Genomic DNA, 27711 nt, shown 5'->3' on the forward strand with positions numbered 1-27711 from the left:
AGTTTCTGGTGTGCAGCATAATGTTTCAGTCATCCATATACATACATATATTTGTTTTCATATTCTTTTTCATTATAGGTTGTTACAAGATATTGAATATAGTTCCCTGTGCTACACAGTAGAAACTTGCTCTTTATCTAGTTTATATACAGTACTTAATACCTACAAACCTCAAACCCCCCATTCCTGAGTCTTTTCTCTCTCTCTGTTTCTGTTACGTAGATCAGTACTCTGGAGCATTCATCTGCTTTAGCATCAGATAGACCTGGGTGTTAATCCTGACTCTGCCACTTACTAGTTATGGGAGGTTGGATAATTTACTTAACCTGTGAAAGTCTATTTCCTCTTTGTGAAACGGGGCAATATTACTTACAGTGTGGAGTTCTTAAAATGGACTGAGATAGCATATACACAGTGTCTACATGGCAGCTCTTTGGTAAATCCTATCCATTGTCGGTATTGTTGCCTGTTGTTTACATTGTTATAAAGCTAATTGACTTCTATCCAGAGAATATTGCTGGTTAGGCTTCTCAAATTTCACAAATAGAATGTCAACATTACCAACTGCTCCTCTTGCTTCCAAAGAACATAAATCTACCCTCAGTCATCAATGCTTTGTCCCTGCATTCTTGGTACTTGTTGGAGATTATAAGTTTGGTTTGGCCCCACTGTGACAAGTGATGGAAGGATGCTTACCTAAGGAGCTCTATGAAGGCGTGCCTTTACTGGCAAACGGGAAAGGGGGCAGTTCAGAATCAACTTGTCCAAAAAAAAAAAAAAAGCATAACAGCGTGAAGGTCAAGGCAACCTTAGCGTGTGTCCCACCCAACCTTACATCATATTTTACTCACTACAGAAGTATCTGCTTGCCAAAAATCTTGTTAAAAATATTGATGATTCCATCACTTACTGTTCTGAAAAACATCTTAAGTGAGAAATTGCTTTAAAACTTTAGTGCCTAGGGAGAAAAAAAATGGGGGGGTCTCTCCAGGAAGGGGGCTCCTTCCTGGAGCCAGAACTGTGTATTTTACTTCCTTGTACTTCCTTTTTTGCCCCGGCTTGCGTGTATCTCAGAATCCAGTTTGAAGCTTAGTCATAGCATCTGTCACACTAAACCAACAAGAAGTCTCCTTTCCTTGATATTAATATGTTGCTATTTCATTTAATTTATTGTCACATCATTGATTACACTCACTTTAAAAATCTCTATGGAAAGAGATGGAAATAACCAAGTTGATGGATTAATGGAACTCTTCCTCCTCAGATGGTGGTACTCAAGCATCAGTGCTCATTAGAAGCATCTGCAGATCTTACTAAAAGGCATAGTGCTAAGGTGCATTCCCCAGAGATTCAGATCTAATGGGTCTGTATTAGGGCCTTTTAACAACCTCCCAAATGATCCTTACACAGGGGATCTATGAACTACACTTTGAGAAACACGGACTTAATGATTTCTACCTAGAGTATCTTTATTCTAGAGGATGCTCAAAATTTTAAGGAGAAAGTTAGCTTATTCCTAATTAGTAGGACAAATGTTAGGAAAGCTTCAAATTTATTCATTTGTTGAGTACCTACTACATTCCACGAGTGAGGTAAATCCAAGGATACAGAGATAAATAAGACATGGTTCATTTCTTGAAAAGTTTTCAAATTTAGTGGGGAAGACGGACAAGTAATTACAATAATTAAAGTTCAGTATATTTGCAATGATAGAAATTTGGGCTGGATGCATACGCAGGACAGGACAGGTAGAGGTCAGGGAAAGCTTCACAGAGGCGAGGTCCAACAGGGATTTGATTGATGTAGGGCAGCTCATGGAACAGATCCTATCTTAGCGAGGGAGGGGAAAATGCAGATTTATTATGCAACCACAGGCTGACACTGACCCTAACCAAGGAGTAAAAGATGGACTGGAGCGTTTGGGACAGTAGCTATTAGAGGTGCTCTGAAAACCAGAATGGGCTGCAAATTTGACCCACAAACTAACACTGAGTTTACACTCTATGCTGTCTTTCCTTGAACATCATTTTTAAATGGGGATATTCTACCATCTCATCAGCTTGGGCACCTACAGTTTGGAGGCCAATCTGTGGTCCTATGTGAGCATCCAGAATCCCATCTCAAAGGCTACAGAAAATGTTCCTAAACCAAGCCGCTTTAGACAACCAGGATACTATGGTGTCGCTTACAATTAAAGTAGGGCTCCTGTTCCTTTTCCCAGCTAAACTTTCTGGTTAGCTAAATAAATAAATAAGTGGAAAATTCTGCTTCTTATTAAACTTTCTTTGGCTGCTGTCAGAGCTCAGGAGATTAGGTCCAAAATGTCATTTAAAAGTAAACTAAGATTTTGATAACTGTGCCGTGGTTATATAAGATGTCAACAGTAGAGGAAGTCACGTGAAGGGTGCCTGGAAACTTCCTTAAACTTCCTTCTTGACTCTTCTGTAAATTGCAAATTATTCCCAAATAAAAACCTTTTGAAGGGCGAACCAAGAAAGGCTCCTGTCCTAATCATTAAGCAGATGCTAAACCAAAAAATACATTTTTCGGTTTTTCTTTTTTAAAGAATGATAAAAGTAAATCAGAACCGAAATCCAATTTTTTTTTTCTTGGCTTACAATTAAACTTGTGGTATATTTTCAAAATCACTTCGACAAAAATATTCTTAATAGTTGCTCTAGCTCCATCTAGGACTGAAATCAAAACAAATTAACTTCATGTGGCTCTTGTCTGATCTCCCTGGTAAACACGTCTGACTCACAGTCATTATTCACCATCCATATTTACAAGCTAGGAAAATGTTATTATCTCAAAGGCCACAGAAATGTTCCCAACTCAAGCCACTTTAGAGAATCGTAATGTCACAGAGGCACAGTCCCTGTTTGTGAGGGTGCCGTGTATGTTTTTTAAAGGAACTTGCGCTCTGATTCCTTCAGAGATGGAGCCACGGGGGATAAACCTCTGTATGCATCGCTCTGCTTCAAAGGGGACAGAAATGTAAACAGTGGCGTTGTGCCAGGATCGGGTGTCTTTGCTTTAGCCACCAAGAAGTCAGGGAAGGAAAACCAGGTATTCACTTAGGTTTATTATCCCCATTGTCAGGTTTTCTTTTCGCGATTGGAAAACAAAAGGAGAATCTGTTCAGAAATGAAGCACCACAGAGCCTCAGTGTGATTACTTTTCAACCACCCTGGGCCATTTTCTCTTTTTAAGTTAAAAATTAAAATGACCCTTTTGTTCTTTGTGGTGGTTGTCCTCTAACAGGAATCCCTGACTCAAGAATTCTTAAAATATGATGCTAGATGAAACAAATGTAGCCTATTTAAGAATGGATTCAAATGATCTAATATTGATTAGCATCTATGTTTTAATAATGGACCTGAAGAATGGATTTCCTCTTCTAGAGTGATTCTTCTCAGGTAATTGAGGATTGGATTTAAACACATGATTTAACATCTACAAAAAAGGGCATTCAACATGATTAATATCTGGGATGCAGACAGCTCAGGCAGATTAAAATTTAAAAATAAAATAACCTGCTTTTGAAGTCAGTGGGAGGAGTAACTTTCATCAGTCAGGAAGATACCATAGAGATGGAAATAGCTCTGAAAAAAAGAAAGAAAGGAAATAGGAAGGAAGGAAGGAAAGAAGGAAGGAAGGAAGGAAGGAAAGAAGGAAGGAAGGAAGGAAGGAAGGAAGGAAGGAAGGAAGGAGCTAGAAGACATCTTCAAAATTAGCCTCCAATACTTTCTGGCTGTGTGTTAGTTGCTACATTAACTACTTTGTTCAGATCATGTTACTTTATCTTGTCCATAATTCTACAAGTTGGGCGTTGACACCTACATTTTCTGCATGAAGAAACTGAAGTTCAGAGAAGTCGAGCAATAGTACAGATCAAACAGCTAGTAAGCAGGATTGTGAGGACTCAAACCCAGATCTGCTTGTCTGGTTTGTTGTAAGGGTGTTGTATACAATTGCAAGGCAACAATTCTAGTAATACGATTTTGATTTCCCAATTTCTGAGTATGTCCTTAAAAAAGCCCTTGAATGGTATATTCTTAGAGTACCAGACAGTCAGAGATATCCTTAAGATACTATGAAGAAAATTATAAATGATGCCATCCTACAAAGAGCAAAGAACATGCTATTTCAGCCTTCACTGAGACTTCAACTGTAGGTAGCTGAATTCCTACCACCTTCTTGGCTTTCCTGACTCCTGCAGTCAAAAGAATAGAAACCATCACCCCGGTCTGCCTGTTTTCTCTTCTGGTTTCATTTCTTTCTTTTCACAAGATCTATGTGACTACTATTTTACTTAATGTATTCCTTTTATTTCTACCAGAGAACCTTGACGGCTTTCTTTCTTCCTATATAACAATACATTTCCCCTCCAAATATCTTCTCCTATCAACTAATACAGAGAATTGAGTATGAGGAACTCAAGTTACTTTAGAATCAAATCATATTTACTCACACACACATTCACATTCAAAACTGGGGAGAGAGACCCTAATAAGAGCAAATATAAAAATGAGTATTGGATATTCATGACTTTCAATAGAATCAATAACCTAACTGTAATATTATATGAATGCAAATAAAACTCTTTAGAGAGAGTCTTGCAATTCTTTGAATTTATGAGACTATGTATGTATTAGTTTTAGTTCCAGATACCACAAGATAAGAAGATAAATTAAGATAAGAGGGAAAAATAAGAGGTTCAAAAAGTAAGTAGTCAGGATGGTGAACTGGGGCAAGCAAACTTGGAAAAATAAAAATATTTGATGCATTTTTTTTTTCATTTTTGTCCAGTGGATATAAATAGGAACTAGGTCTTGCAGGTGGTCATTGTAAAAGGACTGATTTTGGTTTGATTTAGATTACATATGTATTTTAAACACAGTTGTTTAGAATGGGTTACTATGACAGTGCTGAGTCCCCCATAAATCAAAGTACTCAAGAAAATGATGGATATACTATTGAACTTGGATGTTGATTATATCTCAGATTATTCCAATATGAGAAGTCTCAGGTTCTCTATCCTAAATGTCCTACTGAACAATCTCAAGAAAGCTGAGAAGGAAAATGAATCACTATCCAATTCTTTTTTATAGTATTTCCTTTTTCTACAAAAGACAGTGCTGGACTTTGAGGGGGTAAAAAGACACAAGAAAAGTAAGCTAAGCTCCTCTCTCCTCCACACCCCCACCACCAAAGACTACAAATCATTTTGGAAGACAAGACTGATGCATTATACATAAAGCAGTTAGAAAAGAATTTAGCAATTAAGGGAGAATAAAGACTATGAAGCAGAACATATAAACATTGCTAAGTGGTAGAACAACAATTTCAGAAGTCAAGAGGGATCATAGTAGGCTAGGCAAGCAGGATGCATGGAAAAACTAGAAATACAGTTTGACCTTGAAATGACAATCATACACTGAATGAATGTACTCCACCTTAAATAGGTTTTACAGTATTCTTGCATATTTTTCTCTAATTTAAAGTAACCTCAATTGTGTGTGCATGTGTGTTAATGTGTGTACATACGTGTGTATATTAATACATAAGCATATATTAATATGTATGTATAAAGATGTATATTTGCATTTGTGCATAAAAAGAAAACTTGAGTCTCTATATGAAAATAGAATTTCTGGTGGAATTGCCAGGTGTCCTTTTAGGAAGATGGCAATTCTTAGACATTCTTTCATCTCTTGTGTTGGTTCTAATCTGCATTGGAGGAGATGGATGCATTCTTTCCAAACCACTTCCAATTCCAAACAAATAAAGCAAAATGAGCAATCATAACCACGACAACAAGGTGAAAAATAGCGAAGGAAAATCAGCATTGCCCGCAGAGTCTACTTTGAAGTATAAATCCAGTAAAAGATCACTGGAGTAAAATTCGAAGGAGACTGAGAATTTACCTGCACTTGCTCCCAAACTCTAAAAGGAGTAGTGTAAGATGAATAAATAAGGTTCTCAGAATTGACTGAGGCCCTTCAACTTTAGAAGAACAAAATTTTGGAAATATAGCAGCCAGACTATAAAGACACTTGATATTCCCATAGAAATTCCATGCCATCTCAGACACCTATAATGTAGTTATTTGGCTGGTGAAAAAAAAAAAAAGGGTTTTCCCCCTCAAGCTTAGAAATAAGCACAATTGTGCTGAGAAACTAGAAAGACATTGTAAAGCAATATTTTTTGGTGTCAAAGTGTACCAAAAATTACATTTACATACAGAAGGCAAAATGTACATATATTTGTTAACAGGCAAAAATATTACCAAATGCTGCTTACTTCATGTTTTCAACAATCACCTAACAATCCTAGATGAATAATACTTTTTTAGCTTTTATTATTTAATGGTATTTCCTTATCTAATAATTTATCATTTAATGATATTATTTAATGATATGGATATCTGCTTTCAATATATAATAACCATTTATGATAAGAAAAGATTTTAAGGCACTGTGATTATAATTATTGGCTATCATGATACAACTTCCATTTAAGAATACAATTTTTCAGGCCTAATCTGGTCCAAGTCTGGACCTTCGTTTATTTCTGCTATTAAAGGCTGTGTTACAAACAGGGAAGCTCTGTAGTTTTCAAGTGTCCAGGTGACCAGTTTTAAATATGGAGGAAAAACTCACTTTTGTCCAATATGACCTTGATACTTAACAAAATAAGATAAAAATGTGCCACAGACTTGATTGGTAGAGGCAGGGAAATCTCAAACAGTAAAAGCTAACTGGGAAATCATAAGTTCACTGAAATTTAAGAGGATTGGGTGTTAGGCATCAAAATGAGGACTTCTCACCGTGATGCTTGGTTAGAACGAAGACTTGGTGTCTGAAAATTGGAGTGGCATTTCTGGCTCTGCATCTGCAGCAAATCTGAGTCTCAGACTCCTTTTATAGAAAAATGGGCTGAATAATATCAGTTATGTCCAGCCAGAGGGCTATGGGGAAGCTTAAATGAGTTACTGTACAATAAGTGTGGAAGTACCCATAATCTGTAAAGAATTATACCAATGTATTCTTATCATTAAAAGTAGTTAACAATAGCATTGCTGTTTTATACTGTAAACACATACTGTACTTGGCTTATCACTAATTCAAAGAAAGGTCTAAATTGACATGAAAAAAAAAATCTTCATCAACAAAAAACAGAGCTCCATGTGGGATCTACCTCTGATATGGTTCTATTAAACATTTTGGAACCATTAATTTGGTAGTTGTTTCTTTTCTAGGATTTTTAAAAATTTATAAATTCTCAATTCCATATACCCAGCTTAGACATTTTTACACTTTCCTTTGTAGCTTGCTTCACTGGCAGTCACCTGAAAGACCATGACTTACTCCCCTTTGCTCTCTGAGCAGCCCCGGGAATTGATACAGAGGAGAGAATCTCTGTCCATTGTAGGCTTTGTTCTGCAGAAACCCCCTAATCCTCTGTTTACCACAACATGAGTCTATTGCCATAGAAATGATAGCTGAGATCCCAGATTCAACATCACTGACTTCACAGCAGGGCCTTGTAAAAGGAGAAGCCACGCTAACAGGGAGGAGCGTCATTTATCAGCATCATAGGCAGTGTGTTGCCTTGAAAGGAAGGGTAATTGTCAATGTTTGAATAAAAATGCATGGATGAGCTATGTTGTTGGGTGTGCTGTAGTTCATTTTCTGTGTAGTACTGCCTGACTGAAAGTAACCTTTTGAAATTTAATGTCATTTAATAGTTTGCTTTTCAAAGGTCAGACTTTTCCCTTGATTGCATTTGTTTCTTATTGAAATAAGAAACAAGCAGATTCTAATTAATCTTGTACAGCTGATGTTTATGTGGTCAAAGATTCCCTTTTTCATGATGTGTTGTTTCTGTTTGTGTTTGTGTGTTTTGTCTTGTTTCTATTAATAGAAGAGAGTGAACCTGAACAAGATACTAAAGGTATTTTTTTTCTTTCTGCACTGCTTCCTTTTAAATGTATGTTTCTATTCAACTGTTTATTTCTCTGACCTTATAAACAACTCCAAGTGCCATGACTTTGTAAGGACATAGCAAACGCCGTATGGGGAGTGTTAATTCAGCATTTAACAGTGTCATTAGATGGCCTGCTTTATTATATGATTACTGAGCATTTGCTTTTATTAAGAAAAGACTTAAACTTTGTATCCCAAACTCTGAAAATGCAAACTAAAGGAAATGACATAAATCAGCACGAGACTATCACTCTCACACAGATTGGAACAGAAAGTTCCTTTGACCAAAAGCCTTAGGGGCTGGGGGGGGTGGGAGTGGAGGGTACAATCTTTGGAGACATGTAAAAATATCAAGGTGCCAGGTTTTATTGTCATTACTTCAAGTAGACAAGCATTATGCAACTGCTCCAAACCAAACCAAATCAATCAAACTGTCCTAACCTAACTTTTGTATATTTTGGATGAAATTCACAAGTTCTCATATAACACAATTTGGCTCTAGGCATAAACCCTAGGCTGGTATTCTTTGAAAGAGCACCTCCTCATCTTAGTATTTTGAAAAATTTCTTAGTATTTCTAAATATCAGGCTGCTTATAACTAAATTTAGATAAAATCACTTCACCTGCTCCTGTGTAATTTTTCTCCTTTTTTAGTTTTGGCTTTCTTTGTTTTCAATTTACTCCTATCAGTCACTGCTGGTTTGAATCAGGTAACCCCAAAAAATCTCTTTAAGGGAAGCTAGAAAATAAGAAAGAAAGCAAAGAACAAAAGAAAATAAAATCCATGCAAGCTCATTGTGTCCTTTGGAATAATTGCTCAGAAATAGAATTTATAAGGGGCTTAAGTATTCCTCTGGCTCTATTCCCTTACCAAGAAAAGAGAGGTAATTCATCTCAAGCCAAGCTGCCTATTAATTTCAGGATTTAATTTGGGTCCCCCGTCTGTTAGGCTTTCCATTACACGACCAGTGCCATTTCAGAGTGAATAATGGCTCCATCTCCTGATTACAAATTCAGATTACCCCTTAAAATGACAACCAATAATAGAACTTATTCTGTATCTGAAAGAGCTTTGAAAAATGGAACAAGAGAGACAGGCAGGGTAGGGTGGGAAGGGAAGGGGAAGGAGGGAAGGAAAGAGGGAGAGAGAAAGAGAAAGGAAGAAAAGAAAGAAAAAGAAAGAAAGAAAGAGAGAAAGAAAGAAAGAGAGAAAGAGAGAAAGAGAGAAAGAAAGAAAGAAAGAAAGAAAGAAAGAAAGAAAGAAAGAAAGAAAGAAAGGAAGAAAGGAAGAAAGAAAGAAAAGAAAAAGAAAGAAAGAAAGAAAAGAAAAGAAAGAAAGAAAAGAAAAGAAAGAAAGAGAGAGAAAGAAAGAGAAAGAGAGAGAGAAAGAGAGAAAGAAAGAAAGAAAGGGAGAAAGAAAGAAAGGGAGAAAGAAAGAAAGAAAGAAAGAAAGAAAGAAAGAAAGAAAGAAAGAAAGAAAGAAAGAAAAGAAAAAAGAAAGAAAGAAAGAAACAAACAAACAAACAGAACGAAAGAACAAAGAAAAGGGGAGAGAGAAAGATACCAAGACAATATGGTTATGTTATAAAGGACTTTGGAATCACTGGCTGCCTAAGCCCAGTTTTGAATATAGGGATTCTCAACCTGCAGTTAGTACTGTAAGTCTATCCAGGAGAAATTAAAGCCCCAACCTCAGGAACAGACCCCACGAGAGAAAAACCCAGGGATAAATAGATTGCCAGTGTCTATTTCCTATGTTGCAGATGAACAATAATGTGCTTTCCCGCAGGAAAGCAAGTGGGAAAGAGCTCACAGTAAATTGGAGAGTTACGGATAAGATGATCTATAGGAAGAAGAGTTGCCTAATTTTTTTCTTTAAAAATTCACATCAAAACAGTAGTAAGCATGCTCCAAACTGCTAAGGAATGAAATGCCGCTTCTATCAAACAGCTTGTTTATGTAGCAAAAATACTTTTATGTTGTCTTTCATGCAAATAAAAGGCAAAATAGGGATATTCAAAGGACATTTTATTTGATATGAAACATATCATATTACTTTTAAAACTGATGACTTAGAATGTATTTTGTTTGTGGCTACCACTGAAACCATGGGAGTTTATTATTGAACTTCATCTAAGTTTATTATGACAGGTGTATTATTATCCATGGAGCAGTCTGGAATTTATTTTTAATGGCAACTGGTGTTATTGTTTTTAAGGTTTGATAAATGTGGTGAAATTTCTTTCACCACCCCTTCACCTTTTTCCTTAGACCTGGCAACAAATACAGATGGGTATAAAAATACTCATTTTATTGCTGATAAAGCTGGATCAAAAAATAAAGCTAAGAATTAGGCTCACAAAACTTCTGATTCCTCCCCACTCTTCAACTTTTCACCTGAAGTTGTAAGATGGACAAGCCCTGACCTGGGGAACTTACCTACTGCACATTAACGCCATACCCTTTTTATTTGCTGGGTAGCTGGGAGAATGATGGCTCAGAGAGGACTGAGATACTTATCATGTATGCAAGTCCCTTTCCCCAGTCTCACCAATCAGAGGAGTCACTCACTCATTCATTCATTTATTCAGCAAATATCTATTGAGTGCCTACCATGTAGCATGCCAGGTTCTGGATCAATCGGTCTATAAATCAATCAATCAATCAATCAATCAATCATTTGTCTGTGTATCTATCAATTAGCCTGTGTTAATGAGCAAAGCAAGCTCTTCCCTTATGAAACTTACACTCCAAGAGAAGAGACAGCCAAACAAACAAACAAACAAATCAGCAGTTATAACATGATGACAAGTGCTATGAAGAGACAAAAACAAGCATGAAGAGGAAGGGTCAAGAAAGCATCATTAGGAGACGTTTGAGTCAAAACTCAAAAGACATCTGCAACTTTTTTTGAGGCAGGGAAATTGGGAGAAAAGGTAGACTATCTTTCAACACTGAACAGAGGCAAGTTTCTAATTTATATTTTGGCAAGAACGTGGGAGTGCAGGAGAAACCAGCTTCCCTTTACTTCTCGGCCTTTTTTTTTTTTTTTTTTTTTCCCTCTTAACCCACCAGACTTAACAATGAAACCCACAGACAACCAAGGATGTATGCGCCCCTTTGGAGGAGACCAGCAGTTTGTCGGCACAGTCCTACATTCACACCATCTACAGTGCTAACAGTGCTTCTTTCTGTACCCTTCTGTGTTCCACTGGACCTCCTGGAGGGTTTTGATGTGGGACAAAGCAGCACATTAATTAAATTAACTCCAAGGCTATGCTGACCTCCAGAATGATGATGGATTCTATCTTATTTACCATCTCACCATCTCACATAATGCTTAGCTGTGTTGTGCAATATGGACCATCAGAGGTTTTGCAGTGAGCCCAAACGATATTCCAAATAATGTAATGCCAGCCAAGAGGGAAAAAAAAATGCCACCAATTACAAAATAAAATAAAACCAAATAAAATAAACCCTCCCTTATTACTAAATTTCCAGGAAGACTTTAAAGTCACCAAATGAAAACTCTTGCCTTTGTAAATTACAGCAGAAAAAAAAAATCTAGATTTCATTCTTTTCCAGTTTCTTCTTCTCATTTTCAGCCAGAAGGCTCTCATTCAGGTTTAAGAGTACACTGAGTCGTGTTATCTCCAGCAGCTGCTGTCTACATGTTTCCAGCATTCATGGGATTGACATAATCCCCACTCCCAATATTTCAAGGATCCTGCTTTTTTCCCCCAGATTCTCAGAGGCAACGGGATCCATAAAATGGATCACTGCAGTAGTCTCACTCCCCAAAAATTTCAGTCACACAAGTATAGCCCAGCCCCTATGAATTATTTCAGCCAAATAATGAACATGGACTCAATTATGTTTTGTAATCTAGGTCTTCATAATTGTGGCCAGAAAACGTCAGAAAGGAAGAGAGTACCTGGGTGTACCCTTGCTCAGATGCTAGTCACTCTGTGTTAGTGGTCAAGGGTCCACATCCTGTGAATTTAGACTGAGTGGGGAGAACCCTCCTATCAGGTGGTCAGACAGAGTACCATGTTTGTCACGCTGGAGGAAATGTGCATGGCCTCCTGGCTGCCCTGTCTTTTTGAGAAATTTAGACTTTCCAGTGGGGGCAGCCTCTGTCATCGAGTCCTGCTTGATGCTTCCTTCAGACCCACCCAGCATATTCGCAACTTGTTATTTTCCATTTCACCTAGGAGCCTTGTTTTTCTGGAATTTCAACAGAGGTGTAGCCTTCACCCCCTATTTTAAGCAGGCATTTTTAGCCATGGCCTCATCAGGATTGACTCCATAATTTGTGAGCCTGGTGCAAATAACAGTACAATTCAAAAATCACTAATAATTTCAAGACACAGGCAGTAGAAAATGAAACCAAGCACAGGGCCCTCTAAGCATGGTGACCTGTGGGACTACACAGGTCACTTCCTCTTAGAACCGACCACCATAATGACTAGTACTCCCTCCTGATATGGAATTTTTTCAGTCTGGAAATATTGCCTGCTAGGGAAAGTTGTCCCTAAGTCCCACACTTCGGTTCAACTTGGAACCACCCGCACCCCACAGAGTTCCAATCTGAAACTGTTGTGGACTTTTCTGAAGCTCTTAGCAATGACACCTCTGCCAAATATTTCCCCTCAGAACCTTACTTTTCTTCAGGAACTAGGTTTTCTGGTAACTTATGCTATTTCAAAGGCAGAAGAAGTATGAGTTCCATTACATGTTTTTCTGGAGTTGTGGGGTAGGTTCTACTGCATTAAAAAAAAAATTCTAATGTTAAAATTTTTCAATTTTATAGAGAAGTAGATACGGTAATATAGTAAACCTCCCTGTTCCTATTACCCAACAGCAACAATGATCAGTAGTCTACCATTTTTGTTTTATCCATCCCAGTGCTATTGTGTTGCTGCTGGTTTATTTTAAAGCAAACTGACGTGGAGGGAGGGTATATAGCTCAGTGGCAGAGTGCCTGCCTAGCATGCACGAGGTCCTGGTTCAATCCCCAGTACCTCCATTAAAATAAACAAACAGATAAACAAACAAACAAAGAAAGAAACAAACCTAATTACCCACCCCCAATTTTCTTAAGTATATTTCAACATTTTTTAAAATTTTAAAGCAACCCCGGACATGAATCCAACCAATCCACATGCACTTTGATGTAAGGACTTTTAGCACAATCACATTACCATTTTTATGACCTAGCCCATCCCCAGTTAGCACAAATTTCTTACTACCATTTACTATCAGGACTTTGCAACTCCATAAATTTCACAATTTTTGAAAAGACTAAGCATCAAAGCATTGTGTACATTGGAATTTCATAGTCTGTTATTATGTTCTGTGCTTTGGTTCTGGAAAACAGAAGGCAAGAGCAAAAAAAGTATTATATCTGCAGTAAATGGGCAATTAAAAGGATTCCATAACGGTCTAAAGAATACTGGATTTGAAGTTAGAGGACTTAAGTTCCAGTTTCTCACCCATCAGTTTTATGACTTTGGAGAAGCAACTTAAATGAATGGGGATTTGGTTTCTACATCTACTTAATAAAAGCAGAAATCTAGTTGATCTCCGAAGGCTCTTCCAACGTTAGTGATTCTGTGAATCTGCATATCCCTCAATTTGTTGTACACCCTGAACCTCAGATCCACTCTTTAATTAAAGTTTAAATTGTTTCCTCTTATCTAGTTGGTGGGGATTCAGCCTCAGAAAGGAACATAAACCACTCATTCTCCTGTCCACCTTTGTCTAAAACAGTCCTTTTCTTTTGTGGACCCTCAAGTTCATCTCACTCTCTGAAGAGCTGGGCACATTTTGTCCGTCCTCCCACTATGACAGGTGAAGCTGTAAAGCATTAATTAATTCTTTCATTAATTCAGTTAAATATTATTACTTTCGTAGGCAGTCTTCTAGGGACTGAACAAAACAGGCAAGGTTTTTGGTTGCCGAGAACTCATGATCTAGTAGGGAGAGACAGACAATAGACAAATAAAAAATAAATAGTTTTGGATAGCGGTGAGGTCTGGAAAGAAAACAAAATAGGGTGATGAAAACGTGAATGGGGGGAAGGTTAGACTTTATGTTGGTGGGTCAAGGAGGGCCTTTCTGAGATAATGTCACTTAAACAGAGACTTGGATGGTACAAGGAAACTGCCCTGTGAAGATCTGAGGGATGCACGCTCCAGGTCAAGGGATGGCATGGGCAAGCTCGTAACTTGGGAACAAGCTTGGGGTATCCTGGGGTAGTGAGAAGCATAGGGTCAAGTATAAATGGCTTAGAAGCCGGGGCATAGCATTTGCTATTATCCTTAAGACAGAGGGAACATGAGGGATCTTTCACAGGAGACCACGATCTGATTTGCATTTCTAAAACACCAATCTGGCTAGGAGAGTCACTCACCACTTCTGTTTTCCTAACAGTTTTTGCCAGAATCCTGCGGGCTCCCGAATCCCACAATGTCACCTTTGGCTCCTTTGTGACCCTGCGCTGTACAGCAACAGGCATCCCTGTCCCCACCATCACCTGGATTGAAAACGGAAATGCTGTGAGTGCCATCTGTATGGGGACTTGTCGGGGGAAGACCCACTGGTGGTGAATTTCAGGACAGACCACATATTAGTAGAGTCTGACCTTGATCTCTGTCATTGGTCCCACCTGTACCTCCATTTTCCAAAGCTTTACAATATTTTCATCCTAGAAGTTTCACTGCCTTGGAAATTGAACTCCACAGGTTTACTTCTCTCCTTGTGTCATGGGGAATAGTAGAAAATCAAATTCATTCTTTATGCTTTGGTGCAAAAGGAAAGTGGTAACAATTCCTTCCCACACAAAACTCATCCGTTTAAGAATTAATTCACTACTGGAGCCTACTTTGATGAAAAGTAATCCAGAATTAGATCCCGTGTCTGTTAGTGCAACGTTCTTCTTTTATTTCTAATACTCATAATAATAATTAACCTATAGTAAGTGAGTGCTATGACCAGCACCTGTTCTAAGCATTCTACACAAAAGTATTCATTTATTCATTCTACAAATATTACTGAACATTATCTGGGTGTTAGGCATTATTCTAGACATTGTGGATACAGGTGTAAACAAAACAGATAAAGTTTCCCACCCTCGAATTGCTTACATTATAATGGGGATAAACAAACAATAAAATGAACAAACAGTAGAATCTACATTCTATGGGGATAGTATCAAATGCCAGGGAGAAAAATAAAGCAGGAAAATGAGACAAAAAGTACAACCTTAGAAGAAAGATTCTGTTTTCAATAGAGTGGTCAGGGAAGCCTTATCTAGATGAAGATGTTTGAGCAAAGATCTGAAGAAGGCTGAGGGAGGAGGCTATGTAGATAACTAAGGAAAGATAATTAGGCAAAGGCTCTGAGATAAGGGCGCACCCGGTATGTCAGAAGAACAGCCAGTAGGTCAGTGTGGCTAGAGATGAGTGAGGAAAGAGGAAAGAGGTAAGGAGTGTGTACAGGCGTGAATCCTATAGGTTTATGTAGGTCATTGAAACAATTTGGCTTTATTTGAATGAAATGGGATGCCATTGTAGGTCTGTTTTTGTTCTCTGTTTTCCTGCTGATTTTCTTTCATTGTGTTTTGTTTCTTTGTGTGCCTAGTTATCTCTGACTATGGCTGTTCATTGTTTGAAGAAAAAAAGAGTCAAGGATTGGTTTGAGATCTAGATGAAGGTATTTCTCTCCAAAGAGAATTTTTGTTTGTTTCTGCTAGGGGCCAGGGCCTACTACTAATCTTGGACGGCCTTAAACTAAGCTCAAGATTTGAAGCCCCGTGGACTTCCCAGATCATTACAACATGGTCTTCAATTCCTCATGTGGGGCACTTCATTTGAAGTTCACACAAATATCTCCCTGATATCCAGTTTTATGAGATGTTAGTTCATTGTATCTCTTATTAGACTCCTCACTTTCATGGAAACTGAGTTTTAATTTCTGTCTCCTCATTCCTCAAGGCCATCCAAGGGAAAGTTAAACTTCTCAGGGTTAGAAAATTGTCTTAGGGTAAATAGAAGCTTCTAAGTTTGTTATATCTGTTAAAAATATTCTTTCAGAATTTTGTTTTCAGTGTGAGTTGCTCTGAATAACATAGCTTACCCATATCCTAAGCAGGAATCCATCATGGTTTATTGTCGTAATTTTATTTTATAGACTTGTCTATGTTTGGTTTGCACTCTGCACTCAGTTTCTAGTTTCTGACACTATTTATGAGATTAAGAGTGCTTATTTTTATCTTAATTTAATAGGTTTTTTTTTTTAAATCTAAATGTATTTTAAAGTCATATGCCTTATCAGTTATTTCAACTTTTTGATGAACATGTAGTTTTCCACTTTAAATTGCAAAGCTTCCCTTATGGTGAATCATTCTTTCATTCTTTGAATATTTTACTTTTTTTTTTTTTTTGAATGGTATTGTTTTAATTTGCTGTAATTTTATTTAGGATTATTGCATCTGTTTTCAAAAATGGGAATGGTCTATTTTTTATGAGCTATTTTGATCAAGGTTTTGTTAACAATATTATACCAGCCCTACAAAATCAATTGGCAAGTTTACGTATTTCCTTTTGATACAGAACTGGAGGTGAGGAGCTTCAGGTGAAAATCTCTCTTAAACTCAGGGACATTTTCCTCTATTATATCTTTAATTATTGCTTCTCTCTTCTCTATGTTCTCTCTACTTAGACTTCTATTAAATGAATTTCTTTTAAAACTACAATCTTTCCAACATTTATGCTCTGCATATTTTTGTAGATGGACAAACAGAGTCCTACTTAATCTGTCAAATTTTCTCAGGTTCTAACACCCATCATCAATGTCCACCATAAGAACCCACTAAAAAAAATCTCATTCACAAATTCTAGGTTATGGACAGATGCCGCAGCCTAGTGTTATATGCATACGTAATAGTCACAATATTCTTCAACTGCTTTACTGACTCTCTCAAAGTTTCTTCCCACTTATAGCCCTGTTCTCTGAACTCTGGAATTTTCTATGACTCGCTAGAGAAAATTTACTCATTCTCCTCTCAGTAAACTTTTAGGCTCCAGCTACTTTGTTGATACTAATTTTTCTATCACTGCAGTCACATTGCTTTGTATCTTCCAGAAATTGTTGAAAAATCCTTGCCCTTTGATTATTATACCCATCCATCTTTCTACGGATTTATTTTTCCTAATTTTAAATTAGGATAAACACTAATTTAATAAGGATAAACACTGTTTATCTTTGGGGAGTTCAGTTAGAAAAAGGAGAGTCAAACTTGTGGGCTACAACTATTACTGTAACTCAGGTGCTGAACAAGCATGACTTGCGTGTAATCCAGCCTCATTTAATACTTTCTCTGCCCTCTTAAGTTTATTCAGCAGGGAAGGTTCTTTTTCCACCATGGAGGTCTACCCCAAGCAGGCTCTGTGATTTTTCTGGTTACTTTTAGGTGATTTAAAATCACTAACATCATCCCAAATTAGTAATTTTAAGTGTCTAAGCCTAAGTAATACCCAAAGCCTCCAGCTGCATTCACAGATGAGATCTTTCCCTTCCTCCCTTCTCAGGACTATTGCAGGCGAGCTACCTGCTACCTGCCTTCCACAAAAGTCTTGTGGCTGGCTTCTTATCTCATACTCAACATTCCTGACCCATCTCCTAGCTGTTACTTATGACTCCTCCAAGTTTGGGGTGGGAGGAAGAGAGGAGCGGTAACTGGAGTGGAAAAATTCTAACTTAACTGGCACTCTTCTAAGTTGACTTTACACCCCTGTGTCTGACAAGTATTTAAAACTATTTCCATTATGGATACATTCGTGGTTCTTCAGAAATCAGGGAATATTCAAGATGACATCAGTGACACTTTTCCCTCAGGACAGCCCTCAGTTTGTGAGTTGATAGTAAGTTTCTTTATTGGGGTCCCATCAATCTTCCAAAAAGTCCTTTTGGGAGGATTTAAAATAACCCCAAATCAGGTCCTCTATAAAACCTCTGTATCTACAAACTCTTGGATCTAGACCATCGAACAAAGCTCTTCTCTCCACTCCTTCCATTGGAGCCGCTAGGCAGCCTGACTGTGCTTTTTAGGTTTCATAGGTGGGAACGGATACTTGTCTGCTGTGTCAACAAACTGCAGATATGTCAGGGTCTCCATGACACCCTCAAGTTTGGTGATTCGCTAGGACTCAAGGAACTTAGAATATCTGTTGCACTCATGGTTACAGGTCATTACAGTGAAAAGGATACAGACAAAACTCCATTAAGGATAATCAGTTCTCCTTTTTCAGTGACATTTCATGGAGAGTACTTAATTCTCCCAGCAATGATGTGTGACACGATATACAAACATTGAACCAAGGAAGCTCACCTAAGCCTTGGTGTCAGAGTTTGTACTTTGGTCAGTTACATAGGCGTGAGAGGCTCACATGACTGACCTTAGCTAGTCTCCAGCCCTTCCAAAGGTCAAACAGATACAGCATAGCCTAGAGTCCCTGGAACAAAAAATGGTTAACATAAACTCTCTGGCATGGCCCAAGGTCTCAGGTTTTCAAAGACACTCTTATTAGGCAGGATATTCCAAAGGATACAAGGTTATCTCTCAGGAGCAAAGTCAAAGGCCAGTCCTTTCTTTCAAATGCACAGGGTTTGAACTCAAGCCAAGTTCAAGTCCACTGAATTTAACCCTAAACTACAGAGCAGGGAACATATACCAACTCTCCATGTGGTCCTACTGAAGACCTTCTTTCATGCCTTAAGAAGATGAAGTAGAGGTTCAAACCAGTCCTTTGGGTGGGGTGAGGCTGGCTCTCAATAAATGTAAGCAACTCAAACCTTGATTAGCCATCGAGACGGTTCTCAGTTATTTTCATTTTCTATGTCTTCCAGGATAATCTCTCTCCAACTTTTTGGTATCTTGGCTACAGTTTCCCATATATTATCCTAATACCATATATTAACAGTAGCATTTTAAAGTCACAGAAGTGTTCCAAATGAAGAGGAAAAAAAAAAAAAAAGGAAAAAAAGGAGAGGAAAGGAAGAGAGGAGGACTGGGACACTAGACATGGGGAAAGGAAGACGGGGAGGAGAGAGAAGTGTGTGGAAACCAGAGTGTTCCTGTGTGAAATTTTGGTGGATGTTGTAAACCAAGCAAAAGATGCCAAATCCTAAGGTTACCCCAATTAACGAAGACTATCACCTTGCACTAGCATCCTCTAAGGCTAACAATTCACTGATTACTTTTCTTTTCAGTGCTGTTTTTGCTGAAAGGCTTTTTCCCTTTCTGATACTCGAACAAAACCACTTTTTCCCTCCAAAGTTTGTTATTAAAATGGATTCATCTTATCTTATTGTCTACCATCCATCTCTTCAAAAAAGGTGCATAAACAAGTGAATGTCACTTTAGAGGCTTGTGACTTGAGGTATGGTGGAATGAGAATTAGGCGGGGAGTCAGAAGACCTAAGTCTTAAACGCTCTTCTTCAGCTAATGTAATTTTAAGGGGAGGTCCCTTTACCACTCAGACATTGATTTTTCCCATGTCTACAATGACAGAGATGCCAGGTGGCTGGAGGAAATGCTTCCCGTTGTGACCTCCGGGCTAAAGTTCTTTAATGTTGTTAAGTTACAGTGAAGTAACTCATAGTCCCTGTTTTTCTTGATCTCTCTAATTAAATTTCCAGCTCTTCTGTAAAGCTGCAGAAGTGGTCTTAAGTCCCTCAAGGTAGTGTGAACATATGCCCTAAGAAAACTGGGGAGACTGATGATCTGACTGTAATAATTTGTCTTACTCTGTGGAAACAGTAATGAAGAAATTGGAAAGACATATGTTTTTTAAAAATTCAGTGTTTTCTAGAAACAGACTCACAGACTTTGTAAGCAAACTCACAGTTACCAGGGGGAGAGGGGGTGGGAAGGGATAAACTGGGAGTTTGAGATTTGCAGATACTAACTACTATATAAAAAATAGATAAACAACAAGTTTCTACTGTACAGCACGGGGAGCTATATTCATTATCTTGTAGTAACCTATGATGAAAAAGAATATGAAAAGGAATTTATGCATGTATATGTATGACTGAAAGATTATTTTGCACACCAGATTGATACATTGTAATCTGACTATACTTCAATTTTTAAAAATAAAATAAAATTTACTTTAAAGAGGAAAAAACATTCAGTATTTTCAAAAGACTCCTATGAGTGTAGGGCTGAAAAACATGTGATTATTCTCTACTAGAGGTGAGAAGCAATTAAAAAAGCCAGATGGTTTGAGTTAGTTTTGGTATTACTGAGACTCCAACTTAATCGTTCAAGATGTGATTCGCAAAAAGAAGAAAGCAAAATAGATTCTTGGCCTCAGATTCTAAAACAGGAATAAAATAAACTAATAGTGACCTTCTTCCAGGAAGAATGCATACCAAAATCAGCAGTTCTCCCGGTCAGAGACAGTGTTGCCATCACAGCCATGTTTGGTTCTTGGTGCCACTAGCCAAGTCCAGGTAGAAGCCAAGATGACTTTGCCCATGCTGACGCACATCACAGGACATGAAGGCAATTTCAGGCATTTGATGGTGTACAAGTAACCAACCAGAAAAGTCTGTGGAGGAGAGCAGGGAAGAGCCCACAGCCCTGATACCACTTTGGGTGGGCAGGGTGAAGACAAAGGCAGACCCGGGAGCTATCTGGTACAGAATAAAACAGGATTTGAACTGTGGCTTTTCACTAATTGCAAACCAGTGAATTAACTTCACTAACCCACCACCAAGTATAATGAGTACCTTAAAAGATGTGAATCCTCCTTTTCTCCCCCTCCACGAATGTACCAATGAACTAAAACCCTGAACTATTAGAGCCCAAGAACAAGACAAAGGCAAGTAACACTGTGCCCCAAAGCAATGAAGTCTTGCTTTCTTCCTACAGAAATGTCATTCATTTTTCATGAAAATGTATAGTCTTAGGTGAATGCACAGTGAGCAGTAATATTCTCTTTGTTTTACAACATTGCAAATAGTAGTTTGGTGTGGAGAGAGCAGAGATTACTTTTCTAAAAGAAAATGTCCTAGTATTTTAATAACCGGGTTTATTTAAAGTCATACTGAGATCTCTATTGTTTGGGCATTCAAATAAAAAAATGTAGAAAATTTGCACATCCCTCTTGCTTTGTCCAATCAACGTAGTTCCTAAAATATTTTTAAAAGGTGAATCATTTTAATTTATTAGAAGAATGTCATAAAATAAATAGCCAAATCATCTGTGTTGAAGATTGAGTTTTTGAATTTTCCTTGAAAGGAGGCTCACCTATATTTTATACACATTTTTAAGAGGCGGCATTTTGGGTTCAAAGTAAATGAGCTTTGGAATCACCTTATCTTACTCTCTGGGTAAACCGAAATAATTACATATATCAAGTGGAAGGTATTATGTGGAATATTTCAGCAGCCAGATTGAAAGAGGTCAATATTCATGGCTATGTTGATGAGAAAAACCATGGGAAATTTTCTCAGTCTATTGTCCCTTTTTCTATGATGCACAGACAGACATCATCACCACGCCCTTAACACATGGACACTATCAAGCCACATCCTGAAGTCCCACAAGCTGTTCCTAGGCAGCTGGGACTATCTGCAAGACTAGGTCATTGAAGTCAGAATACCGTTCAGAGGTCTTCCTTATACTGAGATCAAATCATGGTGGAGTTAACGAGATTATCCCCAACTGGGTGTAGATTCTCTCAAAACAGCATTATTAATGTGTTAATGATACGGAAAAAAAATATATTCCACTTCCTGTAGTGCCTCCTTGAGAAGGCTTTTGCATACATTATCCCAGGTGTGAACTAATACAACTACTTAACAGACCTTCCGGTTCGACGACCTCATACGAGGTCAATGTCTCAGAAAGGGAGCACCACACAGAGCAGAGAGCTGTTTATCCAGCTCATTCGGGTCAGTGTGCCGGCATGACTTGGAGAAATAGTATATTTCCTGTAAAAACCAGAAAGAATCACCTCAATGAAGTCCTCGGCGTCGCCTCAGCATACTTCGGTCAAAGCTCCCAGGAATAATCTGAACTCATCCTTTCGAGTTTTTCAACCCAAGAGGCAGAAAGATCAACATGGAGGGCAACGGGGTGTGTTTAATTTTAGGTCACCAAAAATACTAAATTGTCGGTCGGGATGCTCCGTGAAGAAAGAAAAACAAATTCGAACTATGACTAACAAGGCCTGCTGTGTGTGAGTCACACAACGAATCAGGCGAGGCCTCTGGAAACAGGAGGAAAAGCACTTAGGAACCACATCATCGTCAAGCAATGAGCCTCGGAGCTTGCTGGTCTCCTCGCCCGGACCACGTCAGCACTTGGATGACGTCCAGGAGAAGGGAGGTCAGGCAGCTGAAAACTCACTTCTCTTTCCTCCCGAGAATGTTCTCGGTGACCTTGAGGAGGGACGGTCTGAGGTGTGAACATGAAAATAGTGTGAGTTTAGTCAGCATTGGGGGATGACTCTTTCCTGAGCCGCCTCCTAGTACAACTGTCCAGTTGACTTACCTCCTTGTCGAAGCAGGGAATGAATTTTGCAAAGGAGGAAGGTAACTGTTGTGCGGATTTCATGTACATCAACAGGAAAGGGATCATATTTACAAATAAAATATCCTGATAGCATAACGCATATTGACTGACAGAAATTTCAGGACTTTAGCTTTGTTCTCGTTGGGGATTTGTATTCAAATTCAAGGAGAGTTCAAAACTGTGTTTTAAATGGTTCAGTCCTTTTGATCTAACTTGATACTCACATCCATAAGAACTTGTACCTCTGATAAATATGATAATGATGAATTCAGTGAGAATTCCCAACTGAGTGTTAAGATATTTTTCTCTCTGCCTATTTTTCTCTTTCCCTCTTATCTGGGGAATCTGGGGGAAATGTCACAATACTTGATCTGACCTGGGAAGTTTTCCCAGTTCAGGTAAATCGATGCTCCCATAAACCAGTTTTTCTCATAAGGGTGGAGACAAGGAGCACAGGTAAAGAATAAAAAGACAAAGAAGCTAATTAATTGGACAAACTCACAGCCTAATTGCTCTAGAGAGTTACTGGTTCCAGAGCCAGCCCACGCCCTGGCAGCAGACGGAAGGAAAGCTGGTCTCACCTCAGGGCTTCCCTCTTTCTGGCTGGTCCAACCGTGAAACCCTCCCTCATGTGAAACAGTAAGACAACTGGCTCCAAGTTTCTCACTCCCAGCCTCATTGTCTCCTACCAGACAGAAAGCTCTCTTTCAAGGCCACCATGGTCCCCACCCCGACTCCTCCAAGATCAGGCCAAGGTAAACCATTAGCTGATTGGTTGTCAGTCCATTCACACTCACCTCCAACTAGCATCTTCCTCTCATACGAGCAGTGATAGTTAATTAAAGAATAATTATTGAAAAGATGGACTAGTGCTCAAGAAAACAGTGAAGAAAGAATCACCACTAAAAAAAAAGATGTTATCACCTTAACAATGACGTTGAAGTCAGACGTGTATTTTGTTCATGGTTGATTTCAGGTTACTGTTGTTACTGATCGTGTTTTCTAATAACTCTTCATTTATTGCTTTTTCTAGGACTAGGGAAGGCACTAAAACATAATGATTAAAAGCACAGGCTTTGCGGTCAGACGAACTAGGGTGTAAATTCCAATAGAGTGAGCCGGGCAGCTGTCTTTCTCAGAGTTGGAATAATGATGACTAATCAGTACTTACATAAACTAACCTGTCAATTATCTCCTAATATTGTATTGATATCCTGGCTCGTAGAGGACATTTGATTGTCTAATCTAAGTAGTGAGGCCAAAATAGAATTGGTTGTACAACCATTTTTCTTGATAACCATCCATCTATCTGATGTGCATTTATGGGGAACTGAACAGAGTTATGAAAATAAGTCCAAAAGTCTGCAACCTCTCATAACTGACTGTCTCTCTCTTCAAGACAGAGAGAATTATCTTGGTGAATCCACACAGTGTATCCTTCCTACCTTGCATTAGTTATCTGTTGCTGTATCACAAACACCCCAAAGCATAATGGCTTAGAACAATAACCATTTATTGATGCTCACAAGTCTGTGGGTCAGCTGGTTGGTTTTGCTGATTTGGGCCAAGATTGCCTAATCTTGGCTGATCTAGCTCCTATGACTGGCAGGTTGACTGGGTGCTGGTTGGTCTAGAATGGCCTTACTTGTATACCTGGTGGCTATTGTTGGCTCCCAGTTGGAGCAGTGGGGATAACTGGGCCATGTGTGCCTCGTCCTCCAGCAGGCTAGCTCTGGCTTGTTCACAGGAGGTCACGGGTTCCAAGGGCAACAAGAAAGCAAGCCACAGTGTGCAAGAACTTTACAAGAGTCTGTGTCTTGGTGAAACGTGTCACAAGGCTAATCTAGATTCAAAGCATGGAGAAGAATGCTACCTCTTGAGGGAAGAGCTACAAAGTCATGTTGCAAGGTCATGGGCGTATAGAGAGTAAAGTTTTTGGCAATTTGTACAATCTACCATGCGCCTTTTGATTATAGTCCTAATCCCTTTTCTTTGCAGTCTACTGATGCAGCATATTAGGAAATCTTTGACCTAATTCTATCTTTTTTTCCCTAACTCCACCAGGTTTCTTCTGGGTCCATTCAAGAAAGTGTGAAAGACCGAGTTATTGACTCAAGACTGCAGCTGTTTATCACCAAGCCAGGACTCTATACATGCATAGCTACTAATAAGCATGGAGAGAAATTCAGTACTGCAAAGGCTGCAGCCACCATCAGCATAGCAGGTAGGATGGATTTTCACAATCTCATTGCCCCCGGAGAGGAGAGAGTTGGCACTATTCTGTGACATCTTTCACTAGGGGAAATCTTTTATTTATTTATTTTTCTTACTCCAGTCCCATTCAGGATATTTCTTCCTCCATAGCGACACTCCAGAGGTTGACTTGGATAATTGATTTTGGCTAATTTGTTGCTTCAGAAACTAACTCCTTAAATATCTGCCCAAGTGATGAGTAACAGCTTCCAAGAGTTCGTTTCTTTCAGTCTCTTTCTCTTTCATTCTTTTCTTTTCTTCCCTTTCCTTTCTTCCCATTTCTTCCCTTCCTTCTTTATTCTTCCCTCCCTTCCTCCTTTTGTCTCTTTTTCTTTCCTTTCCTTCCTCTCTTTCTTCCCTTCCTCCTCCCTCTTTCTCTCTCAGGGTTAATCAGACTTTCCAAGGCTCTCAAAAGTTGGCAGAGAGTTAACGTGGTTGTGCCAATTTCTGCATGGCTATTTTTTGAAGGCATTTTTACTTACGAGTATGTGATCTCTCTTGCGGTCTCTCCCTTTCCTGTTTCATGCAACTGATAGCAGGACCTACAGGTATTTTTGAGGACAAGGGCTGACACATGGATTTCTAGGATATTTGTGTTGAGTTATAAAGGTTTATTTTTAAAATTTCAATGTCCCAAAGGCTTTGCGAACATTTGTGGAATTCCTAGAGATGGAAGTAATCCCTGTATCAGGAAATGCCAGGCATGATACAGTCATAGCATGCCTACTGCCCAAGGGTCAACAGAGAGATGTTTGGCCTCACATGTGAGACAAGCACTAGTAGGACCTGTGAGCAGGGCCAGCTCCCCAGAGCCTGCTATTCCTTATTACAGGGCCACTTCTTTGATCTTCCCTGATGGGAAAACGACCAGTAATGTTGGTGATTTTTAGCAGGAGGTGAATAAAGACACAGAGAAATATACAGGGAGCATTGGACAAGGTTGGCCCTCTGTCCATGATGGAAAAGAGAAGATGTCAAAACCAAGGATCCCTTCTGCCTTCTTTTCCAGGGAAACTGCCTACAGTATCCTGAGGCATCCTATCAGTCATTCTAGAATTTCCACTGACGGGAAATCATTTTCCCAGAGAAGGATGAGAGTCTCAAAAGTAAACTCAACTCAATTTAACAAATAATAATAAAATGATTCCTCTTGACATAGCACTTTGTTGTTTATACAGTACTCTTGTGTGCATTTATTAAATGCACTGGGTTCAGTCCATTGTGTTGGGTAAAGGATGCAAACTTAATTAGCAAATGGGATCATTAACAATGGAGTCCCCGTCTTCCAGGGACTCAATCTAAAAAGGAAGCCTGCTGGCCACATACATTATGGCACAGACTGCGCTCTATGCAGGAACACAGACAAAGTACAACAGCAGAAAAAAAAGAGGGAGAGTTTAAAGGAATACCACTTGAGCAGGAGATGGGAGTTGGAGATGAAAATGTTGAAGTGAGTTCAGAAAAGAGCAAGTCATGATGGGGACTGGGAGTGAGGTGGAGGATGGAAGAAACGTATGAAATGCGAGCTCCAGCTGGGTTATGAAGAGCCTGAATAGGTTGACTGTATTCTTCAATTAATGGGAAGTCATTTAATTTTTTGAGAGGAGACAGGTGATATGGTCAGATATATCCCTTATCAAGTCAACAGGTACTTGCGAGAAGACTGGGAGGAATGGCAGGCAGTCAGGAGGCTATTCCAGGAGTCTGGAAAGGTAATCAAGGTCTGAACAACAACAGCGACAATTGGGAGAGAGAGAAGAGCAGAGATGCATGAGACCTCCCAGGATAGGAAGGCTAAGATTTGAAAGTGCTTGAATGTGGCAGTGTGGTAGAAGGACTTAAGATGTGTTTGAGACTTTGAGGAGGGTGTCTAGAACAAACAACAATAGATAAAACAAAACTGAAGAGCATGAGAAGGTTCAAGAGATAAGAAAATAATTACACTTTTGATGCCTTTGAATTACTTGGAATTATTCTGGTCTATCCTGTGTTTCATTTGACATTTGATCAAGACCCAATGTTAAATACATAAATATGTATTTATATAGCCTATATCTATACATTTATAGAACATCTGTGTGTGTGCAGAGAGAAAGAGAAACATTTACATATGAATACTCAAATCCAAGAAAATAAACTGATCTAATCTAGCTTATACCCTATACCTCCACTGGTTAGAAGAGGAAAATTAATGTCGCTAATCTTAAGAGAGTCTCATTTCAGGTGATTATTCAGTCACTCAAAGCAATTCCCTCCCACATCTCTTTGTCCCCTTCCTCCTTCTGTCTCTTCCCTAGATGGAAGGAGGGCAGGAAACTTAGATTCATGCAGTTGTATCCTCAGGAAGTCCCCTGGGCGCTGGTGAAGTCTACAGCTAAAGAACTAGTGATTTCATCTCTTGGCTTGATTGGGACCCAGAGGATCTCCCTGTCTGCCTCAGCCCCATCCAGGTTCTTTCCATAAAAACACAACCCTCTACATCCCAGCCAAACCCTTCACCGAGCCCCTCTCTAGAGTCTACTCTGCAACCGCTGCACCTAGGTCATCTGGCTCTCCCTATAAAGCCAGGCATGCTGAAATCTAAGTCAGCTCCCTCCTTATCCCTCCTCCCTTGGCTTTGCCTTTGTCTTTATCCACACACCTCTCTTTTAGGACTTTGGTCCAGGGAAAGGAATCTATAAAATGTGGATCTGAATTCTTAATTCCCCTACCTTCCACCTTTACCTCCCAAGCTGGAGGGGCTGGTCAGGGACACCTTCTTTAGTGTGGTAACCTGCAGTGCCTGCCCATCATAGTACAAAAATGGGACTGAAGGCAGTGCTATGACCAGTAAGAAGGAGAACCTGATAAAATGGGTATATCCTTCCCCACACAAA

General features: G+C 38.9%; 1 protein-coding gene across 3 annotated transcripts in view; it reads left to right on the forward strand.

The window, feature by feature from the left end:
• MUSK (muscle associated receptor tyrosine kinase) overlaps nucleotides 1–27711 on the forward strand; it is a 95777-nt gene that overhangs the window by 34269 nt on the left and 33797 nt on the right. For 2 of the 3 annotated variants that reach the window (XM_010970087.3, XM_045506747.2), the window contains exons 6-7: nucleotides 14427–14551; nucleotides 24647–24806. In XM_010970087.3, coding sequence (XP_010968389.2) covers nucleotides 14427–14551; nucleotides 24647–24806 — 285 coding nt within the window. Of the gene's footprint in view, nucleotides 1–7929; nucleotides 7960–14426; nucleotides 14552–24646; nucleotides 24807–27711 lie in introns of all 3 variants that reach the window. The other variant, XM_045506746.2, reaches the window with a different exon arrangement.

The sequence above is a fragment of the Camelus bactrianus genome, chromosome 4 (genome assembly GCF_048773025.1).
Source record: "Camelus bactrianus isolate YW-2024 breed Bactrian camel chromosome 4, ASM4877302v1, whole genome shotgun sequence".
Lineage (NCBI taxonomy): Eukaryota > Metazoa > Chordata > Mammalia > Artiodactyla > Camelidae > Camelus > Camelus bactrianus.